The following is a 14076-nucleotide window of genomic DNA, read 5'->3' on the forward strand; positions in this document are numbered from 1 at the left end:
CAAAGATTTTCAAAATATTCTTTCAAGTCACTTGTCCCAATCATCATAAAACAAGCTATTTGATTTGTATGATCTGGGTCGATACAATCTTCAATAATTTATTCCTGTATTAAATTAATATCCATGGATGAACCAACATACTTTCACGAAGTCATATTAGTCATGGCTCAACTGTTTTGGTTCAAAAAATTACCAACAACAAATACGTGATGTTATAGTTATGAGGAGTTATAGGCACAATTGTAACTATTGTTGTAACTGCAACCATAATAGCTCCAACATGATTAGCATAACCTTTATAGATCATTGAATTTGTCATTTTAAATCTTATCTCTTATTTATAAGATTTATCATATTTATAAAAATATTTTAATTTTATTAAATTATTTATTTAAATAAATTTACTTGATAAATAAGAAGTCTGATTCTATTAAAATATGCTCATTAAATGAATTTATGTAATAATAAATAGAAAAAAATATTAATTATTTAAATCTTTATGTTTCCATTCACCAAAAAATTAAAAGAATATTTTAATTGTCTATGTAATAATTAATTTTATATTATATATATAATTTAACAAATAATATATTTATATAATCTAATCTAATATATTTATATTATATTTATATTATATTATCTACAAAGTATTTTGTTTAATTTATTGACTATTAAAAAAGAAAAATATGAAAACTGAATGATAATAAGAAATTTTATTAACACCATATTTGAAGTAATAAAATAATCAGTATATTATAATTATATTTATTAGTTATTATTTTAAATAATATTATTTGCATTAAATATAAGAAGTAAAACCATATTATGTATTGGATACGATACAAATATTTTAACTATGATTTCAATTATTATTATAGTTAAATTATTAAATAAATTAATATATTTTAATTATGTCTAACTATTTGAAGAAAGAATTAAAAATATTAATTAAAAATCTGATACAATAATTTAAAATATATTATTTGAAAATTAAGGTATAAAATCGTGATATTAAAAATTAGTATATATCAAACCTACAATCATTCATAGAAGCCCGACATAGAGAACAAGAAACCAAGAGCACCCCACGTTGAGATTTTTAAGATGGCTCCTATACTTTCAAAAATTAGAAATGGCTCCTACCATGATATAACACTTATGTCCCACTTCTTTTTTAAAATGATTCTCACAATCTACCATTTAACTCTACTTATACTTCTTCAAAAATTAAAATCTTACAATTTTATATAACAAACATAAATTTAAATTTCTACATAATTTATTTCAAAGAAAATTAAACTAGGGTTATTTTGTTTATGTATGCGTGAAAAGATATATTTATGAAAGTGTAAATGTCTATGTATATCTCATAATTGACATATAAAATAAATTTTAATTGTGGAAATGAATTAAATTTTTATGAAAAAAAAAATGTATATATATATGTAATTTTTAATAAACTTCCATTCTACTTTTACTGGCTTGTCTACATCTGATTCTGCAATCAGAGTTTAATTTCTTACATCATACAAGCCAGATATGAGCTTCAGTTCCTCTCAAAGCAATGAACAGCTAAGATGGCTTTCTGTTTTGTGGCAGTTGAAACCACTAATCATGACAAAACAAGAATCAAGCAACAGATCATCCAAACAGCTTCTTGTCATGGACCCTTGTCTGATTTGAGCCTTACTTTCCCTAGTGTCTCAATCCCACAATATATCCGCTTGAAAACCTCTTGTCGATTATGATTTAAAACCAACTTTCCTCACCTGTACCAAAAATCACCCCATAAGAAGTGTAGGTGAACGTACTGTTTTCTTTTCAATTAAGTATTAACATGTTTTGATATATAATTCGAGTTTAACGATATTTTTAAATATTACAAATATATCTTAGTTATATTTGTAAAAATATATTTATATGTAAATATAAATTTTAATTTTACTAGTTAATTCAATACTTTAGTTTAATAACTACTAATTTTCAATATAATTATATAAAACTAAAATTGTTAAGATTAATTTAAAATTTGATTTAAATACCAAAATCAAAACACACCAAAATTTTAACTGAAATAAAACTTAAAGACTTAAAAGATACATAACGATTATTTCTACTACATACATCCAGAAAATTTAAAAATAAATAAACAAATAAATAGAGGAGAAAGAAGGGAAAAAAATCATGCATAAACTAAAAGGCACGTGGTTGATCTTGATGATGAATTGGAAAAAAAAATGGTCCACAAAATTAAATTCCTGCAGAGGAAGATAAATGTCTCTCCTATTGAATGCTTACCCGATATTAATGCCACAACTGTCCAACCTCATAAACTCTTGTGTGGTTTCCATTTCATTTCCAACATTTGAAACTTTGAATTGGTGTACATTTTTGTTTTCTTTTACCTTAAGACAAGATCCCCACTGTCAGCTGATACATACCCATCTTATTTACGTTTTTTCACATAATTATATTACATTTTTTAATTATGAAGTGTCAAATCTAGCATCAACACAACCCATGCTTTCATTGTAAGCACACTATTTTATTTTCTTTCATTCCATTCCATAACCGACCACATTGAATTTTTCTTTTATAATTTCTTACTGCGCAAACAACTAACTATAATGTTTGTACTTTTTCCGAGTCCAATACACTCTTTTGATAATACCTAAAAAGGTTGGTAACATTGCTTCAAGTCAATCCATGGGTTCACTTTGTTGGAACTCAAATGCACGAAATTACCTTGTGTTAAGTATTACTCTAATTTTCAGTCAAATTTAAGAAATAATCTTTTAGTTAAACTCTGTTTATTTGTTTCAGTCAAGCACTAAGTAGTTTAGATTATTTTATTATTATTTGACATCTGATTTTAGCCTATAAATTGACTCTTTTACAATTTTAATAAATACACCTATTATAGATTAAAACTCATAACACATTTAAAGAATTTTGTGTTTACGTTTGAGAATTCTTTGTTTTCGAGTTTTCAAAATTTAGTTTTATTTCTATCTTCTATACTCTTCGTTCTTTTGTCATTATAATAAAATTATCCTCACCGTAATTTTTTATCTTCTTTGAAAGAATTTTTCCATGTTAAATTTGTGTATTCAATTTCTCAATTTATTTCACTATTTTTATTACTTATTCCTTTAATCGGATCGATACCTAACCTGGGTTAAAATTTTAGACCAATTTCATCAAAATAAGATGGTGGAAGATTCCAACACAAATCTTGGAACAAGAAATCAGACATGTTGATAAAGTACAGAGGCAAAAAGATAAGACAAACCCTTCTGGCAATACGCGGCATGGCACCACAAAGCTTTTACATACATATGATATTCCCAAAACCTATATAATTATGTACATATTATATATAAAAGCATCAGAATAAGGCAATAATGTCAAACAGCTAAAACATCATTGGCCTTAAGATTAACAAAATTGGGGGAATGTGTCTTTTACATTACAAATTACCTGTCAAATGACCCTTTCATTATCATTAAGGCCATACAAACTATGGGACAAACTCCCCAGCTAACCACATGTTCCAATTCCCCCCCACAACAACCAGCCAATGCCATTCCTTCAAACCTAACTCACTACCTTGATTTGAATTGTGAGAGATAGACTTGGCATTGTATTACTGTTTTGCCGACCCTGAATCCCGGAACGACGGTGAATGCGACTCGGGGTTCCGGTCCGATATCAGCCGAAAGGAAGGCTTCATCTGCTACACTTTCCATATACACTTCTGAGAACCTACAGCCTTTGGTTATTTGAAAGATTGATGCTTGGGGCTGGAAAGCAAAGGCTAAGCAATGCAAGAGCCAAACCTTTTTTGCCATTTCAGCAAACAAGGTGAAAAATGTTGTGTCTGGGAACTGATAGGAGCTCACCATGTCTCTAGTGTTCAAATTGCCAAAAAATGATGATTCCATCTTGGGATGAACAACTTGTAAGTACTTGTTGCGGCAAAATTTGGCAAATGTTGACTTGGGTTTTATCTCCAGATATTCCTTAACTTTCATGGATTTTAATTCCATAAACCTATCGAAGAACACTTGAGCATGTTTCTTCCCCTGTGGTACTGAGCTACCAAAAAGGGAGAAATAAGGCAGGTGGAAAGCCTTGAACATTTCCCTGCAAATGAAGGACTCAAATGCAAAACATTTATCATCTTCTTTCCAATACATAACACCACTCTGTATTGAACTTGCTGCAGCATTGATATCCCAATCGGCTAACTTCATTTCATCGATCATCAGCCGGACGAAACCCCGAATCGACTTCACGGTTTGTCGGAGAACCGTAATGACATGAGTCGGGTTTAAGGTGGAGAGGTGTAGATTGTCAAGCACAAATAGCTGACCACTTTGGTTTAATCTCTTCTCAAGCAGCCTGTTTTGCTTATTGGATTCATCAAGCTTTTCTTTAAGGAAAATGATCTCGGATTCCTTGAGTCTCGTCTGAGATTCCAGCTTCTTTCCCATGATTTTAAACGTGGTTGAAAGGCTTTTCAGTTCTTGGATTTCGGCTAAGGCCATTCCTTGTTCTGGTGAAAAATCATACTGTTTCTTCAAGAAACACTGCTTCAGTTCTGATAATTTCTTCAAATCAGAAACGATTAATTGATCAGCTCCTTGAATCCCTTCAGCATCATAAGGAGATTGAGCATGCTGCAACTGAGCATAACCTGCTTTAATGGCTGAAACAGTAGCAAAGATTTTGGCTATCAGTGCTTCCAAGGCCACCTTTGTTTCAAGCTCTTCTTCTTGTAACCTGTCAAATTTCTGGGATAATCTCTTGGTGGTCTTACTGTCATTCCACTCTTCAGTTCCCTTAGGTTTAACCTTGTGAACCCCATCATCATCGGGGACAACCCCAGCTGCCGTCGCGTGCCGGTGAAGAACTTTCGATAAAGTTCGAGCCCATTTACTCTTTGATGGAGTAACAGCCGATGGCCTCACCGCTTCCATCTGCATAGTATAATCACAAACGATGCCAACGGCTATAAGCAAAACAAAGGAAAGAGATGGGGGGGAGACAGTAAAGAAGTATGAAGATAATGACAATGATGACCGGTTATATGAAAAGAGAAAAAAAAAAAAGCAAAAGACTTTAACAGGAAACCAAGGTCTTTAATGGAGGATGCTTTAACCTCGTTGTGAAAGGAATAAAAATCTGCAAGACTTTTTTAACATAGCGGGAAAAAAGAGAAAAGACCAAATACAGAGGAACGGGTAGAAGAAGATGACGATGGAGAAGAAGAAGAGCAAATGGCAATGATTCAAGGAGAGGCTCGAAAGATGCGTTTAACGTTAACAAAGTTCAAAAAGCTATAAACCCTTCATTGGAGAAAGCAAAAGATGAATAAAATAAATACATAGACAAACTTCCCTAATATACCTATTATATATTTCTTACACATTCCATAAGCTTAAAATATATGGCCAAAAGTTTTGTTTAGGCATCAACATAAAAGTATTAAAATACTTAAATTAAATTATTAATTTTCTATTTAATCAAATTTTAAAAAATTTATATTAAATTTTTAATTTTAAACCTGAGTTATAAAGTAAATTTTCTATTAAATTTTGACTATGCTCCTATTTAGTACCAAACTTGCATGAAATTTAAGACTCAATATCTGTGTTTGTAAACTCGAAGTTAAATTTAAATTTAATCGAAATTCAATGTAATTATATAACATAGCTTTTTAATTTTTCATATAAATAAACAATTCAAGAATTTTGTCTAACAACTTCCATTATTGTACATTTAAGAACTGCAACTTCATCTGAAAATATAAAAAAATGTCAGAAGCACATGGAAGGATGAAAAATTGTCCAAGAGGGTTTCCAAGAAAAATAATGCCAGAAAACTCAATTAATCTGAAAGGGGTTTTTTATAAGAAGATTGGTGAAAAGCACCAAAGGTATTATTAAATCCAAAAAGTATAGAAGATGATCTAAATACATACCATAAAAAGTTCCCATAAAATGGTAAAAGAACACTTATAAAATTTCAGCACAAACCCATATTAGGATGTGCTCTATTTCGTTAAATTACACAAGCAAAACAACAAAAACACACATAACACTTTTGTTTTATATATACAAAAACACACCCACAAGCAAAACAATGTATCATCTACACTACAATCTATATGTATACAACTTCAGAAAAATTAAAAATATTAATTCCTATACATTTTAAAATTATTTAACAAAAAACAAAAATTTAAAACTAAAAACAACGAAAAATTAAATTAAAAATTAAAATGATTTTTTTATAAAATTAAGAAAAAAAAAGCCCATAAACCACTTGAAAATTTTTTCCAACATGGGTTCCACATTTTTTTTCATAAATGACCCCACAAGTTCCTCAAAAAGTACAAAAAAGAAAAGCCTAAAAAAAAGTGAATAATGAACCGTTTATAAACTCATAGGATTCTTTAGGGGTCTATACATTCAAACCCTAGAAGAACTTCTCCTATATAAAGTACGCTAAGTTTTAAAGGGGGAGATCCACCCAAGTGAAAAAAATCTGATATGGGACAATTACTGCATATTCATTTACCCATATGAGGCGTTCTTTTTTGCATATTCACGTGGCTAACCAGTGACTGCTCTGCACTGTGATGCAATCAGCCAATGATTCTATTATTTATTTTTTGTGTATTTCTAAAACATCTTCACCAGCCAGTACTCAAGGATCACATCACCGTATGTATATATAATTGCTAACACTTTCAATACACCGAATAGTCATTTTTATGCAGTGGGAGGCGATTCCTATATCCGTTGGATTTCTGAAGCAGCATTTGGATTTTACTGAGATTCGTGCCATTTTGTACTACTAATAGCTAGCTAAGGCTAAATCTAAATCTAGACTCAATCTTCACTGTTAAATGTATTTAAAATATTTTTTTCCCTTAGAACATTATAAATAGGTAATGTGAAAAGAAGAGGTTTTTTTAAGAAATTATAAAAAATTAATTAAATACAAAAATTGGGTTAGAAACCAATTAATTATGAAAATTACATGTTTCTTACATTATTTTTCGACGTCGTCAGTGTGTCAGACAACAGCACCTCACTTTTTGCCTAATCATAGAGCAAACATTACATTTTTCTTAAAAATAATTTTTTGTGCCGCCACTCTGTATTAATTGGCCCAGGTAAACATTTAATATTTACAAAAATAGCCCTAATTCAATATTTACAGAAATTTTCGACAATCCCACCACGTCTAAGATTATTTTCGCTGCTCGACCGTATATTCTACTGATGATAGGTGGGATACTAATGCCGGACTCAAAACAAAAAAAAAAGTCCATACTATGTACTTGTCGTTACTGGAAAATCTTAACAACACTAGGGCCTACAATTGGGGGTTAACAGTTTTGGCGACACTGTACCGTGGGTTTTGTCAAGCGACAAATCACAAGACGAAGGACATAACCAGTTGCCTTCTTCTGCTATAGTCTTGGGCTTTATATCGAATGTCATTTCTAGCATTAATGAATTACCAACCACCCGTGTGGTCACTTATTAATAAGTGGAAAAATTAAAATTTTTAAAAACAACTAAATATAATTATATTTTGTGCGTGCAAACTATACTAAAAAAATTGCAAATTATTTTTTAGATGGCTAACGACTTCGGGAATCAAGAGAACAGAGACAATGCCTGTATACCGCCCAATGATTGAAGCGCACTCCGGGGAACCCTTAAAATACTATTATAAATTTGGTTTTTTAAAAATGATAATATTTAAGTTCTATAAATATTTTTTATTGCAACATTTGAAATAGATTTATTTAACCATATAAATTGTCGATACTATAAAGTTTGTGTGGATGTCATATTTGGGGGAAGACGTTACAACAGTCATTTTAGTGTAGGCCAACCAATAGCAACTAGTCTAGACAACCAACGCCCCATTGCTTAATTTTCCAATGGTCGAGTGGCATAACATTAATCGGGTTTTAAGACGATTTGGGTGAATTCAACATGTTCCGAACACTCCACAAAACCTTGATGATGATCACGACATTAACAAAAAGGGTAAAGACAGCAAGAATTGAGCTGTCATACATGGTCAATACCTTGCTTTGTGGACCGCCAGACTCGAGAGGTGACCTCGGTTACATGTCCATGTTAGAGGTTTCATGCCTTTACCCGAGTACCGAAGTTGGTACAAGGCGAATGGGAAATCATTTATATAAAATAGTCAATTTATGGTAGTACCACCACACATGTGCCTGTAAGGGTCTCGAAAACAAGGACTAACTCAAGTGCACCATCATCGAGGTCCATCATCTAGTGTAACCCAACCTATCTTGAACCCCGATCATTAGCCCCAACATCCAACCTCCAAAATGTACTCATACTTTTCCTAACCCCAACAATAACCACCTTCCTTTGATGACATCTTTGGAGTGAACCCCGATCCCAAACCCCAACATTCGGCCTCTGGACCGTACTTATACCATTCCGATCCAAACAGAAACCCTCCTTTAAAGACATATTTGACTCGACACTTTCATTTTGCAATACCCCACCACCCCTTCTAATGAGACATAATTTCAATAGATCATTTAGTACACTTGTAAGAACACCAGAAGTTGGTCCGAACACTTATGAATTGCCACACGAGAGTGCACCCTTCACCAACAGAAGTCGCCTGATCCTTACACGACGAGGTCAATGACAACTCTCGAGTCCACACAATTTTTATTTATGTTTAACTTACGTAAATTTAAGTTGAATGAAAAAAATTACATTGATGACTAAAAAATATTTCGTAAAATGTTAAGCAATGTAATGCAAAAAAAAAAAGAAGTAAATAATCAACATGGTAGACAAATGTTATATGGATAAAATAAATATTACGTGAATATTATACCAATACTGACATTAATGCTCAGGTTCACCCATTTATCTTACATCAATGCCACTATGAATTCTCGTCATATGTGGTCGATCTTTAGGATACCTACGGAATTGTTGGTCTAACAGCACCTCGAATGCAGGTGATGGTATTTCCCAATTCAAGACATCCAACATTATGGGAAACTCGTTCTCCCAAATACACAATGTGCGTTGCAGCGTGTAAGTTTCGTCTATCAATTGTTTGACATTCGAATTAGAGTCGCACACGCTACATGAACATGCACACACGTATATCTAAGGATCTAAAACTTACTGCACTCGCTGCGCCTCTTACAGAGATCAACTGTGTAAGACCTTGGCAAAACTCCCAATCGAAGGCCGATGTAGTCTTATATCCGAAAAGATTCTATATCCCAAGAATACAGTTCTGCACTCATCAACTGTGCCTTCTGAGCGTTGATTTCCATGGCCTTTTTAACCTCCTCACCGTACACATGCTCGACCATCAACTACATCGCTTGCCTTAGCTCTATTCTTGGCACCAATGTTGAAAGCTTATAAAACGTTGCCGAGAAAATGGTTGAAATTGGCAAATAACATGTACAATTTAAGAGAGAGTTAACCACCTCTGCGAGGTTGGTCATCATATGATCATATCGATGCCCGCCATCGTACCATTGAATCTATTATCATGACTTCATGTTCCCCAACCACTGTTGGAAAAGTTTCAGTACCCCCACCCTGCATATAAATTTCAATATGACAGTGTTCCAAAATATTTAAAAATTAAAAAATAAAAATAAAAATAAAAAATTATATTTTAAAATATCTACAAATAAATTAGAGGTGTCCATGGGCCGGGCCGGGCCCAAAAAATTTTTTTCGGCCCGCCTCCTAGGCCCTGGCCCAACCCGGCCCGAAATATGGGCCTGGAATTTTATCCAGGCTCGACTTGGGAATAAAATCATAAGCCCGAACCCGGCCCGGCCCATTTTTTAATAAACACCAAAAAATAATTTTAAAAATAAAAAATAAAAATAAAAGTATTTTAAAAATATTTTAAAATTAAAAAATAAAAATAAAAAATATATTTTTATTAAATTCAGGCCGGGCCGAGCCCGGGGCAATAAAGTGGTGCCCGAGGCTCGACCCATTTTCTAAACGGGCCTCTTGTTTTTGCCCAAACTCATATTTTGGGCCTATATTTTTACCCGAACCCTCCCATATTTCGGGCGGCCGTCGGCCCGGCCCATGGACACCTCTAAAATAAATTTACAAACGAGATATTTTGCCCATGTTCATGAGTTGTTTACACCAGTATTTATTTTTGTACTCCTTATGAAAGTTGACAGTGATGTACCTAATGCAATAGACGAACCTCCATGAAACCCTAAAACACCTAATAACAGCAAGTAGTCTCTTTGATCTGTCAAAGGTAATCCAAACGTTGTTTTGTATTACAAAACATGCCATTACAAGTTCATAAAAAAAAGTTCCTACGATTCAAAGTTATTTGACTCTACCATGGCGACAGTGATCGACAATATGTTTCAGTTGTCATCATGTACACCCGAAATCAGAAGTATTTACGTATATTTACTATAAATTCAGGTACCATCAACCTGCACCAATGGCTAACAGTGGCAAAAGGCCCTAACACATGGATCGAACATCCAAAATAATCAGTGAAAAATTCGTCTCCTCGATTGTAATTCATCATTCGAGCCATTGCAAAAAAGTGTTTGGAAACCAACCACAGTACAGTATCCTGCACGTCCTCTTGTATTACAACTATTCACCTTTAAAGTTTATTTTATAACACATCCTAATCACCATACAAATGTTCCATCACCATTTGTTTCACCCACCGTTCTTTTCTATCAGACACCCTATAGTTGAATCGAGCCTGCATATCAGCAATAAGGACCAATGCATAAATGGTGGGCATGTTTTTTGCCAGCAGCATGATGCAGTTGTAGATTATTTTCACATCTAGTTTGCATGTTCTTGCATCATATGCAGTCGTTTATGTATAAAGCCCGTCTAATATTCTAATTGTCCACATTTAAGTCCTTTGCATTAATGCTGCCCGAATCTGGCACTTACATCCGTCTTCATCCTTTCAACATTCCCCAACATATAAAACTGATATAGATTTCGATACTTTGTAGTCCACCAACAATTTAATATTGTATCGATTTATGACAAATACACAATTCACCTTAACAACTCTCTAAACTGCAAATTTATCCAATCAGTTGAGCATGTACTATATTTGAGTACTCGGGAAACTCGAGTTTAAATATTGTTCAAGGTCTACACTCAACATTCGAGCCCCAATATCATTTCATATAACTATACCACGACTCGTGTTCCTGACCTAACCATCCACTACACCTTAATCATCCAAATCGAGGGTCACTAAATTCTTCAACATTATTGTGGGGTTAATCTTCATTATTGGACTCTTCATCACCATCTACTATAGTGCACAACACCTTTGGTTGTATCTTTAGGCGGAGACTCGAGATTAGGTTGTTATACGAACTCCGCCATAATTTGGATTTTCACACGTTTGAGATGTCCCTCCACAACCTGAGTAATCTTCTCATCCGACATTAAGATAAAAGTCAAACTTGTGATGTTGACTTACTAGGACAACTTGAATGAGTTCGGGATCGACTAACTTTGCAAATAACTCAATTGGTCAATGATTCTCGATTTGAGGCAGGCAATAAATTGCGATAATTGTAAACACATAAAAATTCAATATATAGTCTGTAGGTGCCGACAACGAGATAACCAGCACCCAAAAAAAATCTAACAAAATACAGATGCTGACAACGAGAAGACCAACACCAAAAAAATATTTTTTCATAAAAAAATTCCAAGCAAAAAAATATATTGGTGTCGACATGGGGAAGGCCGACACCAAAAAGAAATTTTTACACAAGTCCTGACCTCGAGAAACACAAGAAAAAAATTTTTTACCAGACACGGGTGCCAGCCACTGTAATACCGACACCAAAGCATACCGATAAAAATTTTGAATTTCTTTTAGGTGTCGGCCACCTAGACATCAACACCTAATAAAAAATATTTATTTTTTTGAATTGAAAAATACCCATATTTTTTAAAAAGTACTCAAAAAAAGATATAAGAGTACCGAGCATTTTGTGTGTGACACAAAAAAAAAATATTTTTTCTCCAACCCAATTATATTATAATGATTACACAAATCAACATTTTAGTACGGACACCGATTGACACTATAGATTTCGAGTCATTATCGTTACAGATTTTGAACTAATTCATTTTCATAAATAATAAAATTTTCAGGTTATTTTTAAAAATAACCTCAAAACACCGAACCGATGAACAATCGAAAACTTTAGTTCCTATAATAAGGATCAAAATGGAAAAAAAAAGACTAAAATATATGCACTAAGCCATAATTAAATGGGTATAGAAATTCTGCAGCTAAAAGGAAAAAATAAAAAACTCTTACAAAACAAACCCAAAATTTCACCTGTCAACTTCTTCCTCACTTGTGTATTGTTTCGTTTGCGTGAATCGATATGACAACTGAAAGCTCCCACTCTTTCTTATTTACACAACAATTCCTGTAATATTATAAAATCATTAAAAAAGTTGCTAAAGAAAACTGATAACAACGGAATAAAAACCCCAGAAAGTGTGAGGAAGAAGAAGAGAAAATTTGAAAATAGAAAGGATATTTGGGAAGGAAGAAAACCGAGAAGCTAAATCCCGAGAAACAAACAGAAAACAGTGACATTCAAATATAAATTTATATATAAAATAAACATAAAAAATAAAGAAAATACACTAACTAACCTATCAGCTCTCCCATGAAACAAAGATGAGCAAACCAAAGAACACCATGGAAAGTTAACATTATATAACCCCCAAAAAAAGAGTTTAAAATCAATACAAATACAGAAACCTTTATTTATAGTAGCATTACATTGAACAACTTCAAACTTCTTTTTCTGAGATAAACATAAAAAGGAAAGCATTACTAAGATTCCCGACTTACCTTAAAAAGAAGGTTCGTTGATGGTATAATTTCGCAGAAAATATGTATTAATTAATATTGCTGAAATAAAATGGAGGAAGCTTGCTTGGTAAGAGATGAAAGTTGAAAAGACGGAAAAGGACAAAAGAAGGAAATTTTTGTTAAGACACGAGATGGCATTCTGGTAAGTGAAAAGGTGATTTTATTTTTGTTTCATCTAGAATAGATATGAAAGGTTTTTCACTTAATATAAAATTATTTTTTATTTCTGTAAAATATCTTATTAATTTTTTTTAAATTAATAAGGTTTATTCACTGGAACATCCCTATACTCCACTCGAATATCGGGTTAAAGTATCAGAATATTACATTATTTGCTACATTCTTCGCTTATCAAATGTTTTTATAAACTTTTAAAATATTTCAATTTAGTCTTTTTTGTTGTAAAAGTTTATTATTCACTAATTAACCATATTATATTAATTTTCTTTCTTATTACACTTTAATCACATAATTTATCTCAATATATTGTTTCACATATCAAATTTCTATATATTTCACTTTTATTATTTCATCCATATATTTTCTCAAAATTTACAATTTAGTCCTTGTCATCATAAAATTTCATATTTTTCCATAATTTCACTTTTACAATATTTTATACATATTTCATCATCTCATAACACATTCATTAAACTTTAATCATAATTTCCATATTCACATATTAAATTGTTTCACACTTTTGTACAATTTTTAATTTAGTCCCTATTATGATGTAATTTATTTTTCACCATATAAGCACTTTAATCAAATAATTCATTATAATATATTATTTCACATGACAAATTTTCATGCATATTACTTCTCTTGTTTTAATTATAAATCTCACAAAGTTTATAATTTAATCCTTAAAATTATGAAGATTCATTATTTACTATAATTTCACCTTAACATCACTTTGTGATCAATTCACTACTTCTTTTAAACTCTTCATCAAAAATCTCAAACGATATTTATTTCATTAAAAATAATTTTTACGAAATATTTTTAAAAATCTATCAAACAACAAAAAAATATTTTATATAAATTTATCTAAACACTAAAAAAATAAATTATTTTCTAAAATTAATTTTCAGT

The 14076-nt window shown here is 31.8% G+C and overlaps 1 protein-coding gene across 3 annotated transcripts; it reads right to left on the minus strand.

The window, feature by feature from the left end:
- Positions 1 to 3282: 3282 nt before the first annotated feature.
- On the minus strand, positions 3283 to 13079 carry LOC105776996 (protein GRAVITROPIC IN THE LIGHT 1). Of its 3 annotated transcripts, none has more exons than XM_012600035.2 (3): positions 12961 to 13079; positions 12433 to 12526; positions 3283 to 4982 (listed from the first exon to the last, which is right to left on the minus strand). In XM_012600035.2, the coding sequence occupies exon 3, from the start codon at positions 4980 to 4982 to the stop codon at positions 3606 to 3608; it is 1377 nt and encodes a 458-aa protein (XP_012455489.1). In that variant the 5' UTR covers positions 12433 to 12526; positions 12961 to 13079; the 3' UTR covers positions 3283 to 3605. The 3 variants fall into 3 exon arrangements, with proteins under 3 accessions (XP_012455489.1, XP_012455481.1, XP_012455497.1); XM_012600027.2 differs by lacking the exon at positions 12961 to 13079 and adding an exon at positions 12759 to 12884; XM_012600043.2 differs by lacking the exons at positions 12433 to 12526; positions 12961 to 13079 and adding an exon at positions 5165 to 5392.
- Between the last annotated feature and the right edge of the window lie 997 nt (positions 13080 to 14076).

The sequence above is a fragment of the Gossypium raimondii genome, chromosome 1 (assembly GCF_025698545.1).
Source record: "Gossypium raimondii isolate GPD5lz chromosome 1, ASM2569854v1, whole genome shotgun sequence".
NCBI lineage: Eukaryota > Viridiplantae > Streptophyta > Magnoliopsida > Malvales > Malvaceae > Gossypium > Gossypium raimondii.

Excerpts from the sequence above, each read along its gene's own strand:
- LOC105776996 (XM_012600035.2), bottom strand. The coding sequence starts at position 4,982 with ATGGAAGCGGTGAGGCCATCGGCTGTTACTCCATCAAAGAGTAAATGG.